Consider the following 27,778-nt stretch of genomic DNA (forward strand, 5'->3'; position numbering starts at 1 on the left):
TGCCTGTCAGTTCTCCCTGTGTAAAAGTGAAGATCTGTCCGTTCTACTATGTAGAACGGTTGATCTTTGCTTTTACACCAATAGGAATGTCCCTACACAGTTAGAATCACGCCCCTAGGACACACTTAACCCCTCCCTGTCCAATAAAGTTAACCCCTTCCCTGCCAGTGTCATTTTTGCAGTAACAGTGCATATGTATAGCACTGATTACTGCAGTAATGTCACTGGTAACCCCAAAAGTGTCAAAAATGTCAGTCAAGGGTCCGATCTGTCCGCCGCAATGTCGCAGTACCGAAAAAAAAATCGCAGATCGCCGCCATTACGCGTTAAAAAAAAAAACACCAAAAATGACAGAAATCTTTCCCTTTGTTAGTAAACGCGATAACTTTTGCGCAAACCAATCAAAATACGCTTTTTGCGATTTTTTTTTTTACCAAACATAGGTAGCATAAAACAAATTGGCCGAAAAATGTTAAAAAATTTTGATTTTTACTTTTTTTTTTGGGGAATTTCATATAAAAAAATGTGAAAAATATTGATATTTTTGCAAAATTTACGCTCTTTTTTTGTTTATAGCGCGTGATCAAAAAATCGCACAGGTGATCAAATACCACCAAAAGAAAGCTCTGTTTGTGGGAAAAAAAGGACGTCAAATTCGTTTAGGTACAGCGTCGCACGACCGCGCAATTGTCCGTTAAAGTCACGCAGTAAAAAATCGCAAAAAAACCCCTGGTCCTTTAGCAGCCAAATCCTCCGGGGCTTAAGTGGTTAATTAACTTGAATAAGGAAGGATTGGGAGGCAAGGATTTTTTGGCACAAAAAGTTTCTAAAATTAATTTTTATTGATAAATTCATATAAAAACCAGGGAATACAATGAATTCTAAAAATGACCTTAACTAAGGCCCAAATGCGTTTTTGTAACAGTTTACTTGATACTTGCTTCATACAGAATATCCGATTATATATATATATGACAAAGGATTTTGAAAACTACATATGAGTAGATACTTCACATCAAGGAGATCTTAACGAAGGGTGACAGAAGATGAGACTGCCGTCCAACCAGATCAGTTGATGTTGTATTAAATTATTCACTGTATAAACATTCACATTGCTCGACATGTTTCGCCTATTACAGCTTCATCTGGAGCGTTCTGATAAAGTATTCTGGGGAGCCGCCGCCCCCATCCGGGGAGGGATCTGTGGATATTCAACTAGGAATACATGGATGTACCCATTCTATGAGGATACAGTCTGATTTAAGCCACAGTAACTATGTTTACTTGGGCTTGTTGACGCCAGCCAGGTTTTCATTAACCCTTGGTTGTTACGATTCCAATGGCTTATATCTCCTACTAATTATATGCTTCATCCACTCCTTCTGAAATCCACAATACCCTCCTCGTTAGCTACAAGTGACGCTAGCGTGCGTTTCCTCTTTTTACAGCATTATACAGAATACTTTATCAGAACGCTCCAGATGAAGCTGTAATAGGCGAAACATGTCGAGCAATGTGAATGTTTATACAGTGAATAATTGAATACAACATCAACTGATCTGGTTGGACGGCAGTCTCATCTTCTGTCACCCTTCGTTAAGATCTCCTTGATGTGAAGTATCTACTCATATGTAGTTTTCAAAATCCTTTGTCATATATATAATCGGATATTCTGTATGAAGCAAGTATCAAGTAAACTGTTACAAAAACGCATTTGGGCCTTAGTTAAGGTCATTTTTAGAATTCATTGTATTCCCTGGTTTTTATATGAATTTATCAATAAAAATTTATTTTAGAAACTTTTTGTGCCAAAAAATCCTTGCCTCCCAATCCTTCCTTATTGAACTCTGCAGAGAAACCAATACGCTTCCAAGTTTTATTGCTAAAGCTTTATTAAACAAGCTGAGGTTCGAAGCTGATTGGTTTCTTTGCAGAATTGTGACTGATTTTGCCCTTCCCAACTTTAGTAAAAAAAACACATGCTGACATTGCTAAATTTGATCTGGACATTCATGGGTCAATGGTCCCCGGTCACAAGAAAGTGAGAAAACCCACCAGGCAGCTTTGAATATAGTTGCTCCATATATATTGGAAATGTTCTACCTGGCAAAGAGAGACTCTGTGCTACTGCCCACCTCCTGCTTGTTTTCAGGATTATTAGTAAATGTCACCACGCCGGTGATGCCCATGGTAAGCGCTGTTTTTCCTGTAAGGGCCACAGACTTCCAGAAGATACACTGACTTGCACCTTTAGAAGGGATACAACAAAGTGAAATAAAGCGTATTTTCATATAGAGGTTGATTTACTAAAACTGGAGAGTGCAACGTCTGGTGCAGTTATGCATGGTAACCAATCAGCTTCCATCTTCTGCTTGTTTAATTCAACTTGGACAAAAAAATTTCTGGAAGCTGATTGGTTTTTATGCAGAGCTGCACCACAATTTGCACTGTCCAGCTTTAGTAAATCAACTCCATCATAATTTACATTTATGTAATGTATCATTTATCGTGAATGAACAGCTCTCATTGAGTATTCTTGAATTAATGTATTTCTTCCAATAGGGCACCTTAGAAATCCTATACCCGGACTCTCACCTCTCGGCACAGGACTTTAATATTTATGGACATGGAGGCCGGCATTTTTGGCTTGCAAGCTCCTGTTTCTTCTGTTTGGTAAGCAAAGTAAATGCATTGATGCAACTCTGTGTTGTCCTAAAAGAAAATGTGCTGGAAGCACTGTCCACCACCCCCCCCCCACTCTTATATCACTGTCCACCCCCCCCCACCCTTATATACTGTCCACCCCCCACTCTTATATCACTGTCCACCCCCCACTCTTGTATCACTGTCCACCCCCCCCCTTATATCACTGTCCACCCCCCCCCCCCACTCTTATATCACTGTCCACCCCCCCCCACCCTTATATCACTGTCCACCCCCCCCCCACTCTTATATCACTGTCCACCCCCCCCCACTCTTATATCACTGTCCACCCCCCCCACCCTTATATCACTGTCCACCCCCCCCACCCTTATATCACTGTCCACCCCCCCCACTCTTATATCACTGTCCACCCCCCCCCCCCACTCTTATATCACTGTCCACCCCCCCCCACTCTTATATCACTTTCCACCCCCCCCCACTCTTATATCACTGTCCACCCCCCCCCCCACTCTTATATCACTGTCCACCCCCCCCCCCCCCACTCTTATATCACTGTCCACCCCCCCCACTCTTATATCACTGTCCACCCCCCCACTCTTATATTACTGTCCACCCCCCCCCACTCTTATATCACTGTCCACCCCCCCCCCACTCTTATATCACTGTCCACCCCCCCCCCCACTCTTATATCACTGTCCACCCCCCCCCCCCCACTCTTATATCACTGTCCACCCCCCCCACTCTTATATCACTGTCCACCCCCCCCCCCCCACTCTTATATCACTGTCCACCCCCCCACTCTTATATCACTGTCCACCCCCCCACTCTTATATCACTGTCCACCCCCCCACTCTTATATCACTGTCCACCCCCCCCCCCACTCTTATATCACTGTCCACACCCCCCCCCCACTCTTATATCACTGTCCACACCCCCCCCCACTCTTATATCACTGTCCACACCCCCCCCCACTCTTATATCACTGTCCACACCCCCCCACTCTTATATCACTGTCCACACCCCCCCACTCTTATATTACTGTCCACACCCCCCCCCACCCTTATATCACTGTCCACACCCCCCCCCCCTTATATCACTGCCCTCACCCCCACCCTTATATCCTTGTTCACCCCCCCCCCCACCCTTATATCACTGTCCACCCCCACCCTTTATGTCACTGTCCTCTTCTTGCATCATTGTCCTGAGCCCCCCTCGTGCACATCATAGTTCCCCTCCCCCCCCCCTGCACATCACAGCCCCTCCCCTATACATCACAGTCCCCCTTCACCCCCCTTTACATCACAGTCCCCCCGTCACAGTATTGTCCTCCGCCCCTTTCACATCTCACCCCCTCCCTTTACTTCACCCTGCGTCCTAGCAATCATTAGTCCTACCCCTGGGTTCTAGCAAGCAGTCTCTTGCTTGTTAATTTGGGCAGCTTCCGTCCTCTGTCTAGAACTGTCCTCTCTTCTACCCTCCTGTGAGGTTGACGGTGGCTGAGGGGTAGTACTGGCAGAGGGCACCATCCAAGAGTGGTACTAGGCTCCTTAGTGGCACGACTATGGCGCTCCGGATGGGACAGTCTGTCGGTACAGATCAAGACTGCAGTCTTCCATTTAGTTTTTCCTGCTCTACAGTATTCCATTTCGCTCTTCCTTTTGGCAACTACATTAAGTATTATGCAGGGAGGTTTTATTAGACACTTCCAAAGGAGGAGAGGGCTGTGAAGTGCAAAGGAATAAAGCGATGTGCTAAGTACCATGTTTCCCCGAAAATAAGACTTTTATTACTTGGCTACAAAAAACATATTAGGGCTTATTTTTTAGGGGATATCTTATTTATTTACGGAGTAGGGCTTATATATATATTGCAGCCATCCCAGGAACTCACGCTAGGTCTGTTTTTCAGGTTAGGGTGTTTTTTCTGGGAAACACGGTAATTAAGGTCCCATTTTCATCCCAAATGAACGTTTCCTTTTTCCATTTTTTTTTTTTTTTTTAGCGAGATTTACCTGCGTTTCTTGTCGCACATAGGGCAGCCTATTCTCTTCAATGGGCTTGCCTTTTCACTGCAAAACTGCATTGCGTTTGGGGTGCCATTAGTATTGAATGGCACCCAAACGCGCATCTCATGTTTTACTGCCATTTTACCATGATTTGGAATCCTGGGTAGAATTTTAAGGCGATTCCAAGTCGCCAAGCGTGAATGGGGCCCAAGGAAAAACATTGCAAATAAGCATTTAAAAGACTTGATTTTTTTCAGCTCTTTTATCTCCAATGTTTTATGTTGGTGACAGGGTCTCTTTAAGGCTTCACCATGTGTTTTTATTTTCTGCAGGTATACACACTAGTCTCTATACTACCGAAAACCCCCCTGAAAGATCGCATCTCTCTTCCATGTAAGTGTAATGAGCGTATTGATTTTCTCAATAATGTTATATCAGAAATCGGGGATATTTGGGGGGGTAATACTGGTCACGCATGTTGCAGTCTAATTTGTACAATCCCCCCTCGTGTTTACCACCAACTACGTAGCTGCAAGAGCCCTTCTAATTGGTTACATATCGAATGGACTGTTTCGGTAGATCCTCACTTGATATAGCCGATAAATCTAAAGTTGATTGTACAAGCAGATTTGAATGTGAGTGGGCAGCTTTAGTCGGAGCCATGTGTAGAATTCATCGATGAAGATGACCGGTTCAGAGAGGCATGCTGACAATAGAGGCATTGCTGGCCTGACGGGGACAGCCAAAGTGCTGCAATTTGCTCAGGTCTGATTTAAAGGGACATTAAACTTGGAGTAAGGCATTAATTGTTGTTTTTTTTTTTTTGTTTTTAATCCTATGTCACTTCATCCCATGTGAAACAAAATTGCTCCATTCATGTGGTTTTAGCCACCTTGATTTTCTTCTTACATAAAAGTGTAATGTAATGTCATATTTACCTTTTCTGTCTGCAGCTAGGAAGAGTTTCTACATCTACGCCATTATCCTGGCTGCACTGAACTTAATACAAGGTATAGGCAGCGCTCTCCTGTGTGCCAATATTAGCAATGGACTCTGGTAAGTTCAAGTTAGTCCCTAATAAAGACCAACTGCACCCCAATACTAATTCTTCTTCTTTTTTTTTATTCTTTTTAACCACTTAAGCCCCGGAGGATTTGGCTGCTAAAGGACCAGGGTTTTTTTTGCGATTTTTTACTGCGTGACTTTAACGGACAATTGCGCGGTCGTGCGACGCTGTACCTAAACGAATTTGACGTCCTTTTTTTCCCACAAACAGAGCTTTCTTTTGGTGGTATTTGATCACCTGTGCGATTTTTTGATCACGCGCTATAAACAAAAAAAGAGCGTAAATTTTGCAAAAATAACAATATTTTTCACATTTTTTTATATGAAATTCCCCAAAAAAAAAAGTAAAAATCAAAATTTTTTAACATTTTTCGGCCAATTTGTTTTATGCTACATATGTTCGGTAAAAAAAATCGCAAAAAGCGTATTTTGATTGGTTTGCGCAAAAGTTATCGCGTTTACTAACAAAGGGAAAGATTTTTGTCATTTTTGGTGGTTTTTTTTTTAACGCGTAATGGCGGCGATCTGCGATTTTTTTTTTTCGGTACTGCGACATTGCGGCGGACAGATCGGACCCTTGACTGACATTTTTGACACTTTTGGGGTCACCAGTGACATTACTGCAGTAATCAGTGCTATACATATGCACTGTTACTGCAAAAATGGCACTGGCGGGGAAGGGGTTAACTTTATTGGACAGGGAGGGGTTAAGTGTGTCCTAGGGGCGTGATTCTAACTGTGTAGGGACATTCCTATTGGTGTAAAAGCAAATATCAACCGTTCTACATAGTAGAACGGACAGATCTTCACTTTTACACAGGGAGAACTGACAGGCAGCTTGTTTACACAAGCTGCTCTGTCTTTCTCCCTTCACAGGAGCGATCGCAGTGTGACTGGCGGACATCGAGTCCGCCGGTCACACGCACTGACTTGCCTGTGAAGGAGCCGCGGCGGGCGCGCGCCCGCCCGCGATAGGCTCGCAAGTCAGTGACAGGCGAGTGACGTACCGATACGTCACTCTGCCTGGCCGGGGCTGACCGCCGCAGTATATAGTCGTGCGGCGGTCGGCAACCGGTTAACAAAGAATTGGCATGACCATATACAAAAAAAGTACAATAATGCTTCCATCAATTGCATAGATTCCACAGTAGAACCCAATACGGATTCTTGCATTTGACAAACTTCCTACTTGTCTCCTTGGACTCCAGTGCCCAAATTTCCCAATATCAAAGCAAACCTGTGCTTTACCCATTCAGAGCAAAGCAACAGATTTTCTGACACCCCCCACCGTAGTACCTTTTCTTCACTCCACCACCCAGGCAACTTCTGTTCAGTGCCCAGGAGCTAAAGGAGACACCCAGATTGTTCCTAGTATGGAGGAGCATGTGAGTATTCTGTCTGCCAGAACTGGATTCACACTCCCTCTATAATTTGGCTTTAATTTTAGTCTACACTGGATTTTTGTTCGATCCCAGTGGATGAACAGAGAGGCAGGGAATGAAAGGAACATGCTGGGAAGGATGAAAGTATGGGCTACTGAAGGGGGGCTTACTTAAAATGAATCTGTTGCTTGCATAGACAAAGCACAGGTTCACTTTAAAAAGCAACTAAAGGCTTCTATATGAGATTCTAAACAAGTACTAGATCCAGTTAATATGTGATGCACTAGCCTCATAAAGTAAGCAAAAGAGTTCCAGCTCCGGCCGCCTTGTAATTGAGTCTTTATGCCCGGGGGGGGGGGGGGGGGAATTAATCAGCGATTTTGTGACCATTGTCATTGGCTGTCACAGTGATCACATGATGTGTTCCTGACGGCTACCGATCGTTCATGGAGATCGAGAGATGTCTATGACCGCTCAATATCTGTGCAGGGTGCGCACAGTGAGTGTGCTCTCTGCATAAAAACATTGGCTGCCTAGTGACGCATGCGGGCGGTAAAGCCAACCCTTTTACTGCTGCACATACTGTATATGGTACATGGGTGGCAGTAGGTTAACGTCCCTGACTGAGCCAAATCCTCTCTTTGTGTTTCACATGCTCCCCCCCCCCTCCCAGATACTGCAGCTCACAGTAGAGGGTTTTACCAAAATATGCAGTGCTTTCAATGCAGAAAGCAGTAGGCAGAACTAGGTGTGGCCAGGTGCTGATTGACAAGCTACGGGGTTGTAAATTATCAGTGACAATGCCATTCCCCCTGCAACATCTTCTCCTTTCAATATAGTTCAAGCAGGTGTGACCTACATGATGGTGGCAACCATTTATAGCCAAAAATATTTTCCCCCTGCTGTGTGGTCAATACCTATAATGATAGTATCTAATGTTTGAGTCTTGGATTAATGCTTGTATTAATGTTTTTTTCTTAACCTTTATATGCAGACCAAGCTACAAAAAAAAGAAAAGTGCTTAAAAATAAATTAAAATGAAATAAACTCTTACATTGTTGCGCTGTGTTTTGAAAATGACAAATCCACATTGTCATTGTGCACAAGACATATAATATACAAAACCTATTGTAAATTCCACCATCATCACTATCAGGGCTCAAAATTTCAAGTCCTGAGCTACTAGCCAGGCTTTAAGGGTTATTCGCCACCAGTTGCCCCACCCAACCCCTACCCTGCCACGCCCCTAAATACGCCCTCATAAATTTTCTCATAAAATGACACTGTTAAACGTTTTTGTATGAATGCAGAAGTTACCAAAATAAATATTAACAACTTTATCAGTGCAGCCTCATCAGTGCCCATCAATGCAGCCTATCAGCGCAGCATCATCTGTGAAGCTTATCAGTGCCGCCTCACCAGTGCCCATCGATGCAGCCTCCCTATTGCCCATTGATGTAGCCTCCCCTGTGCCCATCAATGCCCATCAATTCATCCTCATTTGTGCCCATCAGTGCAGCCTCACCTGTGCCCGTCAGTGCAGCCTGACTAGTGCAGGGAAAGAAAGAGGAGAGGAAGAGGAAAGCCGGCCAGATAATCAGAACGGGAATCGCCCCACTGTAACAGCTTTCATTTGAATTGCCGGGCCGTCGCCAACACACACAGTCCCGCCTCTTGGATCTGCTCCTATGATAGACGTCACACATCCCGGCATTGGACTGGTGTTCTGTCTATCAAAGGAGTCGGGCCAGGAGGCGGTGCTGTGTGTGACGGCGAGCATCCGGCAATTCAAATGTTACAGTGGGGCATCCCCTCTCTTCCCCTGGGAGAATGGTTCCCGAGGCAGCCCCACACTCGGTGTCAATCATTTTCCACTCACAAAATGCGAGCAGGCGAGTAGAAAATTTGAGGGCTGATCACTATAATACACTGTAAACACTGTGGTGCTATACACAATCAAATAAAATTCAAATGGATAATTAAAAGGGATGAATGCAAATTGAGTTCAAACATCACTCCACAACCACACTGAACTTTTTTTTTTCCTTCTCTTAAGATTTATCTATACAAATACTTTATACATTGTGCTTCACCACCACTGACGCATGCAACCTTTTACTAATTGGATAGACCCCAAATTATAGGTGGTTTAAACGGTGCTCTATATCAGGAATCCTCTACCAAAAGCTTTGTTACCATGGGGAGCATCTGGAAGGATCACAGCAGCGGAATGTTTCAGAAGCATTTGGAAACCACAGGGAACATCAGCAGAGAGTCCGTATTAACACTTCACCTCTGGCATGCCTGGTATTCCGGCAGAAGAAACAAACCGCATTCCATAGTGCAACCTGTTGTTTTCCTTCTTGCATAGAAAAATCAAGCAATAGCATGTAGTGAATCCAGCCACCCCCACAACCTCCAGCAGTATTGACGTCATCACGCCCACCAGAGGTCACGGCAGTGCTAGATGGATTCACTACATGCCATTGCTTGATTTTCTCCTATGTAAGTTGAACACGTTGTTTATTAGCACAAATAAAAACAACAGGTTGCACTATGGAATTCAGTTTGTTTCTTTTGCCAGAATAACATGCATGCTGGAGGTGAAGTGTTCATACTGAGTCTCTGCTGATGTTCTCTATGGTTTCCAAGTGCCTCTGAAACATCCTGATTCCCCCCATGGTCTCATAGTTTTGGGTAGAGGATTCCTGAAATAGAACACGGTTTAGACCACCTATAATTTGGGGTATATCCAATTGGTAAGAGGCTGTATGTTTCGGTGGTGGTGAAGCACACTAAATGTATAGATAAATATGAAAAAAAAAAGGTTCACTGCAGTTGTGGTGTGATGTTGGAACTCTTTATACGTTTTACTTCTACATTTGAACTCTTTTTGATCGTGTATAGCACCATCTCACCGTGTCTTTTTTATATTGTATATTAGAGCTGCATGAATCCCGGAAAAAATGAGAATCCCAATTTTTTTTCTTAGAATAAAGATCACGGGTTCTCTCAAAATTCACGGTGTAACATCTTTCACATTATACTAAAAAAATTGGGCTAACTTTACTGTTTTATTAATTTTTTTTTTTTTTTTTAATTCATTGAAGTGTATTTTTTCCAGACAATTAGGTTTAAAAGACCACTGCGCAAATACAGTGTGACATAAAATATTGCAACGACCGCCATTTTATTCTCCAGGGTCTCTGCTAAAAATATATAAATAATGTTCTGGGGTTCTAAGAAAATTTCTAGCAAAAAATAGTGATTTTAAGTTGTAGGCAACAAGTGTCAGAAAAAGGCTTAGTCTTTAAAGTGTTACTAAACCTAAAAATGTTTTTTACCTTAATGCGTTGTTTGCATTAAGGTAAAAAAAATGCTTTCAATTTCCCTGTGTGAAGAGTAAGAGAGGGGAAAAGAGATCAGCGCTGTGCACGGCTTCATCTATTCTCCCCTTACTTCCTCTTCACAGGTTATGTTGTCTGTTGCAACATTTACGCCCTGAAGATGGGGGAGTCTCTGTTCCCCCGAAACGCGTTGGCTTTAACATGTTCTGCTACCAATAAAACAGAGATCTTTTGATCCAAGTGGGATTCTTATTGCTGATTTTGGGCGCTCCTTTAACCGACTACCACTAGTTCCTTTTCACACAGCATTCAAGAAGCTGCAGGAGCCATTGGTCTTTTGCTGCTGTCAATCAAATGCAGTGAAGAGGAAGTAGGGGTCGGGCCTAAGGCTCGGTTCACATTTATGCGATGCGGGAAGGCTGCGAATTCGCAGCCTGTTCCCGCATCGCACACGCACCCCCGGCAGTTCACACTGCCATATGCGATACGCTGGGGGTGTCAATGTAATCTTAATGACACCCCCAGTTTGATCGCATATCGCAGTGCGATCGTGCAGTTCGCACAGGATCGGATCGCACAAGTGTGAACCGCTGTGCGATCCGATCCTGATGCGGCAGCAAAAATGCCTCCTGTGCGTGTTTGCTGCGGGTGCGATGCGAATTTAGCCATACAAACTGTATGGCTAAACTCGCACCGCACAGCTGATCGCATGTAATGTCGGAGCAGTGCGCTCCGACATTACATGCGAACCCCGCACACGCAGAAGTGTGAACCGGGGCTAAGTCCCGCTGTGTAAGTCTATGGAGAGCGGCTCAACAGACGCACAAAAAAAAATGATGACTTTAGTAACACTTTAAGGTGGTTAAACTGACCTCATTTGCAAACCGAAGTTCATCCCTTTGATCCCTAAAAGAACAGAAGAATACAATGTTTATTTTTTCTCTCTTTCAGGCTCCGTTCACATCTAGGCATTTTGGGGCGTTTTTGGGGAGTTTTTCTGCTCTAGGATCAGCTCTCAAAAGGCCCAACAAGACAAATCCTATTCATTTTAATGGCCCCTGTTCACATCTGAGCGTTTTGACGCTGTAAGCAAAACGCCCAACGCTCAAAAAAGTACATGAGCTTCTTTTTGGGCAGATTACAGGCGTTTTCCATTGGTTTATATTCAATCTAAAAACGCCTGCATAAAAATCGCGGTAGAAAACGCTACGCTCAGGTGTGAATGTAGCCTCAGTGGCTAAGCAGTGTTGTTGATAAACATTTCCAGCTACTTTTTTTTTTTTGACAGCTGTGAGCAGGAGAACTGCTCTGCACTTGTTACATTAATCGTGGAAATGCCGGATTAAGATCGTGGGGGGGTTGAATCCAAATCACGCCCCCCTCTGTGAAAAGGGGCCTTTTAAGATTTGGGATTCCCACCAGATTTGTTAATTCATGACCTATTTGCAGCATAGTCATGCAGATTGCTACTCTACTTTAGGTTGGAGTCTTTTATGTAGACTGTTATCTAACTACTGTACCTTTCTTTTGACAGTTTGGTGGATGTCACTACATTTTTATACTTCAGCCTCTTTGCTCCGCTCATGTATGTGGCTTTCTTGAAAGGCTTCTTTGGGTAAGTTATACTGATTAAAGCTACAAAGGGGTATCTCTATTTTTATTTTTACCTACTCTTGGTAGCAGTGTTGCCTTGTTGTGGATTTGTGTAAGTGATTTCACTATTTGTTACGAATGATAAACGATTTCGGCTGCGCAAAACCACATAGCACTATGTGACTTTGTGCACGAGGTCTTGGCAGCGCGTGCCGCCAGAGCCGTGCTCCTGCTGTGTTGAGACACAGCGGGAGGCTGGCCGTGGGAGGAGCGCCGGCGACTTCCGCCGGCCTCCCGCGATCGCTGGATAAACTGACAGAAGACCCGCCTGCTTATGTAAACAAAGCAGGCGAGTCTTCTGTCAGACAGGCAGGGAGAGATCAGAAGTTTCAGCTAAGCTGAAACTGCAATCTCTCTGTGGCTGTCACAGAACCCCCCCCCCCCCCCCCCACAGCGAGCAAGCATATTTAGGCATACATTAACCCCTTTGATCACCCCCAGTATTAACCCCTTCCCTGCCCAGTGTCATTTATACAGTAACAGTGCATATTAATTAGCAATGATTACTGTATTAATGTCACTGGTCCCCAAAAAGTGTAAAAAATGTCAGTTAGGGGTCCAATCTGTCCGCTGCAATGTCGCATTCCCGCTAAAAAACGCTGATCGCCACCATTACTAATAAAAATAAATAAAAAGTCCAAAAATCGATCCCGTAGTTTGTAAACGCTATAACTTTTGTGCAAACCAATTAAAATACGCTTTTTGGCATTTTTTTTTTTTTTTTATCGAAAATATGTAGCAGAATACAAATTGGCCTAAAATGATGAAAAATTTTAATTTTTAAATTTTTTTTTTATTTATTGGGAATGTTTTATAGCAGAAAGTAAAAAATATGGCATTTTTTTTCAAAATTGGCACTATTTTTCATTTATAGCGCAAAATCTAGAAACCGCAGAGGTGATCAAATACCACCAAAAGAAAGTTCTATTTGTGGGGGAAAAAAGGACGTCAAAAGAAAGCTCTATTTATGGGGGAAAAAAGGATGTCAATTGTATTTGGGTACAGCGTCGCACAACCATGCAATTTTTCGTTAAAGTGTCGAATTGCAAAAAATGGCCTGGTCATTAAGGGGGTAAAACCTTCCGGGGCTGAAGTGCGTAATGACATCATTGGGTCTAAAAGAAAGTATGTCAGAAAATTGGAAAGGTTTTATTTAAAAATGTAATTCTCATGTTGATGAGAGGAATAGGCAAAATATAAGCAGATTAAACTTTAGGTTTAAACTGTTTTATGTTGCGCTTTAACACCTCTATTGTGCGGTCCTCTGGATGTGTCGGGGGCCCCGCTCGAGGCCCTCTATTTTCAATTTCACGGGGCTAGGTAATGCTGGATGTCCTCCAGCCAAGAAGTTGGATGGACTCTGTCTGATTTTCTGCAGCTTCTAATGCACACTGTAAGAATCTCACAGTGTGCAGTGAATTCGGAGTAGGCGATTTCAGCACTTTAGAGGAGCCTGTCCAACTGTGCAAGACTGAAAAGGGATAAGTCTGAAGATTAGCTTTAATGTATTGAAGCAAGAGGGTCAGTAACAGGGAGGCCTCAGCGGGGTGTTGATGATCCTATAGTCAAATGAACAGTGAGGGGAAACAGGAGGTTGCAGTGCTGCAATACTAATAAATAGTTGTCACCTTTTTAGTTGAGCTCTTTTCCACATGCAAAAATATATATTGCTATATATATATATATATATATATATATATATATATATATATATATATATATATATATATGGCAAGATATATAATATGCATGTATGTAGACATATATATATATGTGTGTGTGTGTGTGTGTAGAGATGGATAGATATAGCTAGACAGATAGATAGATGTGTGTGTATATATATATATATGTATATATATATATATATATATATATATATATATATATATACATCTATCTCAAGATATATAATATGCATGTATGTAGATATATCTATATATATAATGTGTGTGTGTAGAGACAGACAGATATATATATATATATATATAGATATATATATATATATATATATATATATATATATATATATATATATATATATATAATATGCATGTATGTAGACATAGATATATATATAGATATATATATGTATGTGTGTGTGTGTATGTGTATGTATGTATGTATGTGTATATACATATATAGCTAGACAGATATATAGAGAGATGGATATATAGCTATAGATAGATATATGTATGTATAATATATGTAGATATATATATATATATTCAATAAATGCTGTAGGATTGTATCTCTTTGTGTTTGAATAGCTCTCATGTTACATTTTTTTTATTCCTTCCAGGTCAGAGCCCAAGATCCTCTTCTCCTACAAGTCTCAGGTGGACGAGCCGGAAGATGCAGACGTCCACCTCCCGCATCCCTACGCCGTAGCAAGGAAAGATGGCGTTGATTCGGGATACTACAACACTCAGATTGACACGGCTGCTTACCTAGACGACGTGGCTTCCATGCCCCACATCGGGAGCATAAATAGCATAGACAGTGATCGCTGGAAAGCCATCAACACCTAAGTGTAAGCAGCTCTGTACAGACGCACTGAACTGTACAAAACGTATTTGAAACTCTCCTATTTCCATGAGGGGTTTCCTAAATTTTCTAACCCCCCCCCCCTTCCCCCAAAAAAAGTGCAAATTTCTATAAAAAGTTATTTTTTACTTAAAGCTGGGTCTTAGAAACTCCCATGGAAATAGGACAGAAAGAAGTCTTCTTTAATGCTGCTACACCCTGAAAACTTCTTAAGGAAGAAGCAATTAATGGGTATGAAGCCCAGAGGATTGTGGGTCCAGACAGCTCCTCTGTCGGCCCACAGGTCTAGGCCAGGATATAAGAGGTCTGCATGGCACTGATTGCATTCTATGCTGGCATTGACTTTATTCAGTCTCCACTGCAGACTTGTCGATCTTATATAACTGCCCCGTGCTCCATTTTGCCGGTCTAAATTGTGCATGCGCAGTGCCCTCGCTGTTTCCTAGTCCCAGAGCTTTAGGCACCAATAACGGCTGATATCTATAAAGGCGTCAAGGCTTTATTGTATGCCAAGGAATCTATAAAAGTGTGCCGCGAGCAGTGACAGGGGCTTTCCTGTGCCTGGCTGTACTTGGTAAATTCAATCAAATTTTTTTGCTGAAATCAATCCTAATAGAGGTCGGTTAGAGTTCAGATAAAATAATTTACATAAGGATTATATCACAGACTGACTTTAAAGCTGGTAAAAAGATTCTTCACTGCTCCCAAGCCCCCTGGCTAGCTAAATGCTAAAAGGTGGCTCATCCTCGCCCCGAGTTTTGATGCGAGAGAGCCCAACATCACACTGTAAAATCCCATGTATGCATAACTTTATTGTAACGGACGAGCAACACGTAGCCCCACCTGGTACCTCCTCTAATGGGATTCACACAAAATTGGGCTTAACTTTTACAATTAAAGTGGTTGTAAACCTCAGACATGAAATAAGAACAAAGCAAATTCCTCTATAGTGTGTACTCCTGTCTGCTGCCTCGTTACTGTATCTGCATGAGTCACTTCTGACAAGTTTTCCTGACGACAAGAAAAAAAAGGTGACATGAGGGACCTCCAGCACACAGTCTGTGCTTGATAGCCTCAGCTCTGTTGCTTTGTAAAGGGGGGTGTGTCTCTTCCCTCCAATCAGCTCTCAGACCTCTCCTCACCAATCAGCTCTCAGACCTCTCCTCACTGAGCTCTGCAGAGTGTAACTTCAGCTCTCCACCACCTTTTTTCTGAACTTTCAGACAAACTTTATAAATTCATTGGATCTAGAGAAGAGAAGGCAGCAGATAAGGAACAACCTATGTAGGAGAATTTGTTTCATCTCTGTATCATCTAAGGCCAGTCACTTCACTGGAAATTTTGTAAGGGTTTACAACCACTTTAAGCACAATTTTGGATGACATGCAGCACAGCAGGAAGTTGTTCGAACATTACAAATAATGTTTTATGCACAAAGGATTTTACGGTGTCTTGCCAGCTTTGTTCTCTTGGCTGTTAGGTATGGCAAGCGTGTCCATGCTAGGACAGTACAACGGTGGACCAAGGTGGTTTTAGAGTATAAAAGTTTGCCATGTTTGTGCTTTTTAAGCATTATCTATTAATTAAAGTGTATGTGTAAGCCATCTATGGCCCTCCAGTTGTTCAGGAACTACATTTCCCATCATGCCTAGTCATGTCTGAATGTCAGAGTTTTACAATGCCTCATGGGATGTGTAGTTCCGCAACAGCTGGAGGGCCATAGTTTGAGGATCCCTGGTGTAAGCAAAGTAAAATAAACATATTTAGTACATCTCTACTAGAAATCCATTGAGTTCCTAACTTTCTATCAAGGCTGACAACACTGCCTCTGCTGCGCTCAAATCCCCAGGAGTGTTCTCAGTCCTGCCTGAGTTCTTCCTTGCTGGACTACAGGGCACCTCCTCTTCTCCTTATTTATATTGGTGTTCTGCAGAGGTGGACTAGGCATGGCTGACAACACTATTTGGGATTTCTTTGCAGCAAAGGCAGCAATGCCTGCCCACTATAGGAAGTTAGGATCTCCGTGGATTTCTGGCAAATCAGATATTTTTCTTTATTTGGAGAATTTGTCCAATGCATGGGGAAATGTGCATGTATTGCAGAGATGTACTGAATGTGTTGCCCAAACATCCATACTTATAACAGCATGGTAAGACCAGCTGAGTTTTTGCCAAGATTTAAAGTTCACCCGTGCACTGCAAGGTCATCCTGTTTTGAGTGGAAATGACAATCGTTTGCTTATATCTTATCAAGTAAAGCCCAGTTCCGGCCCAAACGTATCTTTATAGTTATCGATCGACTTGGAGGGAATACATACTTCCCTAAATTATTTTGGAATGTGCCCATGACCACGTTGGGGAGGTTTCATCTCACTTCCTGTCCTTGTCAAAATAAATCGAGATATAAGGGGAGCAGTTTTATTGGCACAGTATTATCAACCAGTAATTATAACCTGACAGAGGATTTAACTGTTTCTCATTTTCCTGGGGAAAAAGCCCCTCTTCCATTCATTAAAGGACACAGCCAGATCTTTAGATAGTGACCAATGGGTTATTTTGCCACCTGTAGGAGTAGGATATAAGGCACAACAAAGAAAGTACAAAACCTAGGGACAGCCCCTGCTGGTCGCCAGACACCGCTATCTGCAACACACAGCTCGGCTTTTTTGCCCTAGCACTTAGAACTTAGGACCTAGAAAATTTGGTTGATTAAAAAACAAACACGAGAGTGCCTCCATCTAATTGTAGATTTAGATGTTTGTTAAAAATAGGGTTAAAAATATTATTGCACTCACTGCATGAGAAGGAATAACGATAAAAGGGGTGTTCCCAGCAGAAAATTACTCTGATATATTGTGCCACATCCCTGTATACAACAATGGAAGAAAAAGACTTCCCCTAAGGGGTTGGGACTTTGAAGGCACTAAAAATGTCCAAGAAAATTTAGATTTCAATAGATTTTTATTTGGTTTCAAGTGCAAGTCAAAGATACTGAATGAAACAACAGAATATTAGCTGTCATATAGCATTACAATACAGTAAGAAAAGAGAATCCGGGGACGCAGCCCCCTAGGGAACACATAACAATAACCCATCCTGCTAAACAACTTGTAGCCCACTATGTCCCATGTCGAGGCGGCCCGAGCCAGAATCGCCCCCCCGACGCCCCGAAAAGGGAACACACTGCGCCGAGCCTGCGGGGGGTGACCACCCAGGCCCCAACCCACCACCTCACAGTCGGCAGCAAAATGACCGCAGGGACATGTCTAATGCAACCCATTACAATGCAAAAACATTAAGGCCACAGTAAGCGGTGTTAATAGAGCTTAAAGAGGTCCCCAGGGGGCCGAGCCCGTCGGGTGACAGAGCCCCAAGGGAGAAGAGGGGCCACGAAAGAAGTGGAGAAGAGAAGAAAAAAGATAGAAAGAAGCGGAAAATGGAAAAGGGAATGGTGGGAGAAGGTGGGGTCCAGGATCAGTAAGGGGGGAATTGGCGTCCAGGTCGTACACAGGGGAGCATAGCAGTCGTGGCCTCCTGCTAAGGTATGAGTCATCAGGGGAAGTCCAAGAAAATTTAGTAAAAAATTTTACATTTTATTAACACATAATAAAAATATGAAAAAATGACAAAAAAACACTCAATGTACTGCTTCCTCTGTGTATTGATACACTATGATCAACTGTATGCTATACATTAAGTGTTTTTTGTCATTTTTTCATATTTTTATTATGTGTTAATAAAATGTACAATTTTTTACTTAATTTTCTTGGCCATTTTTAGTGCCTTCAAAGTCCCAAACCCTTAGGGGAAGTCTTTTTCTTCCATTAGTGCTTGTCATACCATCACAGAAGGATCTCCATGCTGCACTTAGACTGAAGTGTTCGGCAGGCTAGCGGCTGGCCAATGCAGAGCTTGGCTAGGAAGCTGCAGGTGAGAGGGAGAAGGAACGTTACTCGGCTGAAGGGTGAAATGCAAGCTCCTTCGAAGCTTCGGGATATGTTTGGGTTGCGCTGGCTGGGATCAGCTAATATCGGCTGTGGTCGGAGACCTTCGGCAGACAGAATGGTGACGGCGAGGCATTAAAGGGGGTGACTACATGTTTCAGAGCTTTAGGACTGTTCTTTTCTCTTGTCTTTGTTATATAATATGTACATTAGGTAACACAAGACCTGATATCTGAGGAGCAGAATCCATCTTTCAAAGTGACCTTTTATGTTTGTGTCCCCACATGGTGATCACGTAGGCCTGTCAGTGCAGTAGTATTTCAGCTTGTGTTTAGGTTTGGTTGATGAACTCTGAGTTCACCCTCCTTGCTTCTGCCGCTGCTTTGGGCTCTCCCATTGGTCATGATCTACAGATCTGGCTGTGTCCTCCAATGGATGAAAGAGAAACTGGAATTTTTTTACTCGCCATAAAATCTTATTCTCTGCATCCAATAAAGGACATGGAGCCCACCTTTTTAGGGTTTTTTTTATGATTAGTTGGGTGTTGCAGCACACCATTCCACTTACTAGCACTTTTGATCTACATATCCCTAGTTGCATTGTGATTCTATGACATTGCTAGTTCCTGCTGAATCAGAATACAATATGGCTTCCACATCTGTATGTTATAAACCTCGGCATATCTTCTGAAAATGGCAATAAGATGTCTTCTGCAATACCTAACACCAGTACTGCCTCACCTCATTAGTCGGCGTGCTGGGCCTATTTTAGTTAGTTTTTTGTTTCGATCTTTTTTTTTTTTTTTAATGTGTATGAAAGCCCTCACAATGAACTTCTCTCATTTGCTCCCCTTTGGACTCTTTAATTATACCATTGGAAGCATTTCATTATACCCACTTTGCAAGTGCAAAAAAAAAAAGTTGATCCTGCCAGAAATCAGGAGTTGTCCTGTTCACTCTATGGTGTTCTCTCAAGCACTCTTATTAGCCTTGCCCAGTTCTTTCTGTGGACTACAGAACACCTCTAATCTAGTCTAATGTGTCTGCCTCCATGGACCAGACAATCCTCAGGTGGGATCCTTGAGCCTATCCATGTGTCTGGGATGCCATTGTCTTCTCGTATTCAGGAGTCTTTGCTTATTAGAGAATTATTATTCCCTGGGCTGCTGTCTTGCCCTTAAACTGGTTGTAAAGGCTGAAGTTTTTTTTTTTTTTAACCTTAATGCATTCTATGCATTAAGGTAAGAAATATTTTGCATGCCGCCCCCCTTATACTCTCCTGAGCCCAATCTCAATCCAGTGCTGTGCACAAGAGCAGAGGCTCTATCCACTCTCTCCATCCTCATTGACTAAGAGACAGCAGTGAGAGCCATTGTCAACCAGAGCCAGTTACAAAGGAGTAGGGGATGGGGCTGACCGAACTCTGTGTGTCTATGGACACACACAGCTGGCCAGGGAGCGAGCCCACACGACTGCCCCCATAGCAAGCAGCTTGCTTTGGTAAACACTTAGTGGAGGGAGGAGCCAGGAGCCCCGGCAAGGGACCCGAGAAAAGGAGGATCGGGGCTGCTCTGTGCAAAAGCACTGCACAGCGCAGGTAAGTATAACATTTTTATTATTTTATTTTAAAAAAATGGATCCTTTACAATTACTTTAATAAGACCTGGTTCTTTCTACACTAGGGATTCTTGCCCTGGGCAGGTCTCCTGGTTTGGACTCTATTGGACTGTATCTTGGTGCTTTTGTGCCCCCTGCACCAAGGAATGGGTGTCCTCCCTGCAACAGGAGGAGTAGTTCAGTTCTTGCGCTGAATGCCACCCCTAATGTCAACCTGATACCCTTCCATTGGAAGCTAGTTGCTCTTCACTGGTAGCCTTTGGACATGGTGGAGAGGTTCACACTCCTAGGTGCGTCTTAAATCCTGCGTGGTAGATGTGGATTGTTGCTAGAAGCCTCGGTATAAACATCTCCCCCTCTCAATATGTGATGGAAATGAGGAGAGGGGGAGGTGTTTGTAGTCCAGGAAAGCAGCCTAGAGTGACAAAGCTGCTCCTGCATAGGTACACTACAGCACATGAGCATTGTTACTCTAGAGTAGGAAGTGCGTTTCTGGCAGGATCACCAGGTGAAACAAATGGGGGGGGGGGGGGGCTTGAAAAAAAAAAACAAATGCAGCCACCACATCTAAGGACTGGTAAGCTGCAATATATAATACATTTTTGTTTTTGGGAATACACTTTAAAGCCAAACTGTGGGCTGTTGTTAAATTTTGACATGCAGTGGGGTTCCCTCTGCACTGTTTGGGTTCAATGCTCGTTTGGTGGGGGGAAGAAATTAGTATAATTACCTTAATTTCTTGTTCAACAAACCAATACTTCTCCGTTTTCTGTCTCCAGCAGCTGGCACTCTCTGCTGTCCAATGCTCTAGAATGGGCCCCCCGCTGTCCTTCCTCTCATATGAACCAGGACTGCTGGTCCTGCATTGTAATTGATGATGTAGAAGACATTTAACCAGTTGGGCAGCAAAGTGAGTCGCTTATAGGGGACTGATTGCACAGAAACAAGGAAGTCTGTGGGAGGGAGGAGTATGTAATAGTCCTTTTTGAGCGCAGCAAGTTATTGGTAGTCTCATAGACAGATGCAAAATCACCATGAAAGACAAAATGTCAATAGCTGCTACAGAGAGGACAGATCCTTTCCAGATAGAAGGGTTACCTGCAATACATAGAGAAGACACAGGAGGGCGCCTCAAAGTGCAGCATAAACTATTTATTAATTAAAAAATGTTAACATTCACATTTAGCAAATAGTGTGAATGCATATCATGTACATCAAAGAGGCATGCAGGTCACAGACAACAGAGGGTTAACCCAAATACAAAGTGCTGAGCCTCTGGTAGATTTGATGGTGAAGGAAGCATTGATACACAGGCAGTACACTCCAATAGTGCCGAGGTGTCAGAATCTGACAGCGTGGGGACCCTCTGTGTGACGTCAGATGGAAAGGGGCCTGGCTACTAGTTTTGAGGCAGTACCACCTCTTTTTCAAGCCTTTTTTATGCTTTGAAAAAGAGGCAATACTGCCTCGAAAAAGTGGTAGCCATGCCACCTTCATGCCCTTGGTGTCTGACGTCACACAGAAGATTCGGATTCTGACAGCTTGGCCCTATTGGAAGGTACTGCCTGTGCATCAAGACTGTCTCTGCATTAGACATCACATCTGTTAGCAACTCAGCACTTCGTATTTGGGTTACCCCTTTGTTGTCTGTGACCAGGATGCCCCTTTGATGTACATGACATGCCTTTGCTAAATGTGGGTGTTTTTCTCTTTTTTTTTTTTTTTTTTTTTTTTTTTTTTTTTTAACCTTAATAAATGGTTTATGCTGCACTTGGAGGCACCCTCTTATGTGAGGAATAACCAAAGTATTTATTTGTACTTCTTTCTTTCCCCATTAGGCAAACCAGCAACATAAATTTAAATGCAGCCTGGAATGAAACTTTGTTTAATGCTTTATCTTTGGCTTTTTTGACTTTGTGCTGCTGGGCTGTTCATTTTAAGGGTGATGCCTATGACATAAAGAAGCAATATATTGTCTGGTTTGGCTGGTGAAGAGCAGGCGCTAGACAAACCTTATTTATTGGTGCAGTATTCCCCAATTACACAAGCATTTCATACTGCCAGTCATTGTTTCCCACCTCGTTTTACTTTTATTAGGTTTCAAGTCATTTTTTAATTTTTTTTTTTTTTTAATATGTCTAGTTAGTAGCAGACAATGTGGACAAAGAGGGTCTTTTGTGTTTTTTGTTGTCTTATGATTTTATTCTGCACTATGGAAATGCAGAGTGATTGCGTTAGCTTTGATTTAGGAAGCTATTTTGTTTTAGATGAAGAATTACAAATGATAGACATGGTAAATGAAATATGCCTGTGTTAATATATGGTATGGGTGGCACTGGTCGAATGACCTGCCGGCCTCTTAAAGGGTTAGTTCACCTTTGCAAAAAAAAAACTGTCTATTCAGGGTAAGGGGTGTCTGTAGATAAAACAAACTGTGCAGCTTTGATTAAAGTCATATAAAGTCCTTGCTGGAGGTATAGGCCATTACATACCCCCCTAATTCCTAGTTAAAATCCCAGTGAGGCATCCCCCTGTTTTGCCTTGTTGCTAGGAGGTTGCTAAGACACTCCCAGCCATTACTGCTCATCCCCACCAAATCCCCTGCATGTGTATGGTCCATTATCTCCTCTGTCGCAACTTCGCTGAGCTCAGGGCTACTGCGACAGGGGAGAGAGAGGGCACACAAGGGGTTTTGAATCAGCTAGGGATTGTCTTGGCAACTTCCTAGCAACAAGGCAGGATGGGATGATCCCATCTCTGGAAGTTTTTCAGTCCGGCTTGGAGGTACGGTATGTAAATGGACTTCAGGAGGTACAGTATGTAAATAGGCTTCAGGAGGTACAGTATGTAATTGGGCTTCAGGAGGTACAGTCAGGGCCGTCTTTAGTATTGATTGGACCCTGGGCAAATATTTCTTGGGCCCTAACAAATGCACTTATCAACTATTTGTGGGCAGTGCGGGCTCAAGGGGAAGCTGCTTTGGGCCCCACGACAATGGCTCGGCCCAGGGCAGCTGCCCCTTTTGCCCTGTGGTAAAGACTGCCCTGGGTACAGTATATAAATGGTTAACACCTGTAACAAGGGCAATCCTTTAAAGCGGAGTTCCACTCATTTTTGTGTTTATTAATAGTCAGCAGCTACAAAAAGTGTGGCTGCTAACTTTTAAAAAAAACACACACTCGCCTGTCCCACGGTCCAGCGATTCGGCCGCCCGAAGCCTTACTCCTTTCCCTCTCCTCTCGGTGGCGCCGGCATCTCTAGTGTGGGCACCCGGCTGTGACTGCTTGTGGCTTCACAGCCGGGTGCGCACTGCGCATGCTTGAGTCGCGCATGCGCGTCGCGAATGGCCAGGCAATCTTCTGGGACCTGTGACATGTCCCAGAAGATTGCAGGGAGGGAGGGAGGGGGAGAGGCACCCGGCTGTGACTGATTGTGGCTTCACAGCCGGGTGCGCACTGCGCATGCTTGAGTCGCGCATGCGCGTCGCGAATGGCAAGGCAATCTTCTGGGACCTGTGACATGTCCCAGAAGATTGCAGGGAGGGAGGGGGAGAGGAGGACTTCCGCTACCAGCTGCCTAAGCGGCCCGAGCGGAAGTGGGAGCGCATACCTGTCAAATCTAAGTACCCGCTCCCCCCCTCCAAAAAAAAAAATGACATGCCAATTGTGGCATGTCAGGGGGTCAGGAGTATTTTAAAGCGGAAGTTCCACTTATGGGTGGAACTCGGCTTTAACTTTGGACAAAGCTGCACAGTTTGTATTTATCCACAGGCGCCCCTTACCTGCATAGGAAGTTTTTTGATTTAGGTGAACTAACCCTTTGAAGTGTATTTATTCATTAAAAATTAAACTTCTCAGATTTGCTGCCTTTTTTTGGTCTGGTAAATACAACCTTAAGTAGAACTTTAGGAATCGGCTTGGGAGAGTCAGGCTGTATTTGTATTACTATAAATCAAACAGTATGCAAACTTTGAAATGCACAGCAGGAAATCAAAGCACTTATCTGAAAAAAATATATATATTTTCATGGCGCTCCATATTCATAATTTTATGTCAGTACAATTTACACTAAAGTGTGACAGTTGAGGCATTCTAATCAGTCTCTTCTGAAAATATATTTTCTTCCTTTGCTTGTAAAGACAAATCTAAAATTCTTCTTCAATCCCCAGAAATGTGATTTCCAGAGTGTGTGAATTTGTAGGCTATGCTGGTATTGTGGCTTTAAAGAGAACCGGTCATGGATGAAGTATAGGAAGGATCTGAGCAATTATTTATGTAGGTAATTTACGTATTTCATAAAGCCTGAATGGAAAACTCCTAGGATGTTGCTAAGGCTCCGCTCACCTATAGACTTGCTTACAGAGGTCATGTGATCGTCTTGATTTTGCTTTACATTGTGTTGAGAGCCAGGGGGTCAGAGGTCACCTCATCCAAAATAATTTGAAAACGTGGAGCCAGATTCAGATTTTACCAATGTTTAGGGCAGTATGTGTTCGGGGACAAATACCCGAAATGCAAGCAGTGTTCTGGGAATTCATCCCTGGTCGCTTACTGCCTTCAAGGGTTAGTTCACTTTCACCAAAAAGCTGCCAATTCAGATAAGGGGCGTCTGTAGATAAAAACAAACTGTGCAGCTTTGACCAAAGTTTTTAATAAAGTCTTTGCTATCGGTGTAGGCCATTTAAGTATTTTAAGAAGGCTGACTGAAAAACTCCTAGGATAGTGATGGCGAACCTTTGCACCCCAGATGTTTTGGAACTACATTTCCCATGATGCTCTTGCACTCTGCAGTGTAGTTGAGCATCATGGGAACTGTAGTTCCAAAACAAACATCTGGGGTGCCAAGGTTCACCATCACTGGCCTAGGATTTTGCTAAGAGACTCCTAGCTGTTATGTTCACCTCCACCATCACAGGAGCGAGCTTTCAAATGGTGACCTCCGAGCTACTGCATTAGGGGAGAGAAAGTGTAGGTGAGGGCGTTTGATTTGGAGAAAGAGCTCGCTCCTGTGATGGTGGAGGTGAACAAACAGTACAGGCTAGACGTCTCTTAACAGCATCCCAGGAGTTTTCATGAGGTACATAAATAGCATACACCTATAGCAAGGACGTTCTTCAGCTTTGGTCAATACTGCCCAGTTTGTTTATATCTTGAGGTGTCCCTAATCTGCATAGTAGGGATCGACCGAATCGAGGGCCGATATTGACTTTTGCCAATATATCTGTATCGGCCCTGGAACTGGCCAATATTGCTGATATTCCAAATATTGCTCATGTAAGTGTAAAATGATGTCACATAGCATAATTCAGCTTGCAAATGTTATTTAATATGCCACTCACATATGTACAAATTAAAGATATAAGCAATTCCACATTAGCAGATCTGCTGGCAGATCGGTATCGCTCACCCACTTGCCGTAAGTGATACCCCGGGTGATACCGCTCCGTTCGGCATCCACTCAATACTGCTCTGTCTCTCACCCGCTCCATCTCCCACCCACCCAATACCGATCCGTCTCTCGCCCACTTGCCGTAAGTGACACCCGGTTGATGCCGCTCCATCCGGCATACAATGACGATCTCAGAGGTCACGTGGTCACTCCGGGCGTGACCACACACACGTGATCTTCGAGATCGTATGTCGGACGGAGCGGTATCAACCTGGGTGTGACTTACGGCAAGTGGGTGAGAGACGGATCATTATTGGGTGGGTGGGAGATGGAGTGGGTGAGAGACAGAGCAGTATTGAGTGAATGTCGAACGGAGCGGTATCACCCGGGGTATCACTTACGGCAAGTGGGTGAGAGATACCGATCTGCCAGCAGATCTGCTAATGTGGAATTGCTTATATCTTTAATTTGTACATATGTGAGGGGCATATTCAATAACATTTGTAAACGGAATTATGCAATGTGACATCATTTTACCCTTACATGAGCATCACCACCTAATGGTTGGAGGAGAAGACTAGTCTCGGACCCTGACATAGGATGTACAAAATATCGGCCCATATCGGTCGATACCGATATGTGATGGGCAAAATATAGGTATCGGCATGACGAAAAACCGATATCGGTCGATCCCTACTGCATAGGCAGTTTATTTGTAAAGGTGAGCTATGCTTGGTGCATAGTCCAGCCGCAGCAACTTTCGCCCTCTCATACAGCTGAACAAACTGCCGGTATCTGGGCTGGATGGTGCGCCTTTGGCTAACTACCGCACCTAAATGCCGGGGTCTCATGCATGGGGGGGGGGGGGGGGGGCTAAGCCCAGAGTGAATGAGGCCTTTATGCAAGGACTGGTATATATCTACGCTAAAAAACAAAAAAATTTATGCATTTGGGCGTACGCAACCCTGGGTGCTGGAATATGGCTATATACACCTATGTGCATGAGCCCTTAGCCTGCACAAGTATTACAACATCTTACATAAGCCTAAATGTGACTGGTTCTCTTTAAGGCCTTGAAATACTAGGGGATGTGTTGTAGCACAAATATACTACACCCCACCCCTTCCTTATCCATACAGGGGCTGATACCAAAATGCTAGAGCTGTGGAAAGTGTTGCCCATAGCAACCTATCAGCTGTCAAATGATTGGTTGCTATCGGCAACCAGCATATTTATGTTCTGTTTTTGGCACACAAGGCCCAATTATTTACTTGCATTATCAGGCTGAGAGGTGCCGCCCCCCCATGTAAACATTTGCTGGGCTCAGACCAGACATTCTCGCTAAATTATATGCATTCGCCAGCAAAGCTTTCTCCTTGTTTTTATAATTGTTTTTGCTCTTTGGGGCGATGTCAAGGGAAGGATCTGACGCACTTTACATTTCTTGCTAATGTCAACTAGTCACTAGAACTTAAGTGCTCATGAAAAAAGTGCCAATGAGAAAATTACTTGTTGTCCATAGCAACCAGTCGTAATCTTTAGCAACCAGTCGTAATCTTTAGCAACCAGTCGTAATCTTTAGCAACCAATCATAATCCATAGCAACCAGTCTTAATCCATAGCAACCAGTCTTAATCCATAGCAACCCGTCATAATATATAGCAAAAAGTCATAATTCTTGTTTTTATTTCCAACCTTGTACTGCGGAATGGATAGTTGGAAGCTGATTGGTTGATATGGGCCATTAGAATTGGTGTTGGCACGTTTGTACTACATAGGCCTTTTAGGCCTTTTCTGCACTTGTTTTTGGGATGGGGAGGCGTTAAGAACACGTGGTTGAGCCTCTTGTTACCTGTTAACACTGGGCATTCTAGTGCCAGGTACCCTTTACACTCACTGTGCCACCCCCTAAAGAGCTGTATCATCCGGTCATTATAAGCAAGGACTTTTCTCCACCTTTTATATGACCATGATGAAGACATAGCTATTCACACATTATATGCCAGGGTGATGCTAAGACTTTCTATGAGGAAATCGAAGTGCGTTGGAGCGCTTGGCTGATGTTGCCCCAAAGAACATCCCTGGCTCGTTCACTTCCACAAAATCAGGTGGATTTATTTTGAAGAAGATGATTCTAGAAATTGCAGAATAATCTATAAATGTGTGTGTAT

The 27,778-nt window shown here is 43.3% G+C and overlaps 1 protein-coding gene across 1 annotated transcript in view; it reads left to right on the forward strand.

Moving 5' to 3' along the window:
• Positions 1-15,399, forward strand: part of TPRA1 (transmembrane protein adipocyte associated 1) — a gene marked incomplete at its 5' end in the record, with an annotated part of 49,108 nt that extends 33,709 nt beyond the window's left edge. Inside the window, 5 exon segments of the mRNA XM_082265953.1 lie at positions 2,563-2,673; positions 5,002-5,062; positions 5,623-5,725; positions 11,998-12,078; positions 14,416-15,399. Coding sequence (XP_082122079.1) covers positions 2,563-2,673; positions 5,002-5,062; positions 5,623-5,725; positions 11,998-12,078; positions 14,416-14,644 — 585 coding nt within the window. The 3' untranslated portion in view covers positions 14,645-15,399.
• Between the last annotated feature and the right edge of the window lie 12,379 nt (positions 15,400-27,778).

Source organism: Pelophylax lessonae (genome assembly GCF_965119305.1).
Source record: "Pelophylax lessonae genome assembly, chromosome: 8".
Taxonomy (NCBI): Eukaryota; Metazoa; Chordata; class Amphibia; order Anura; family Ranidae; genus Pelophylax; species Pelophylax lessonae.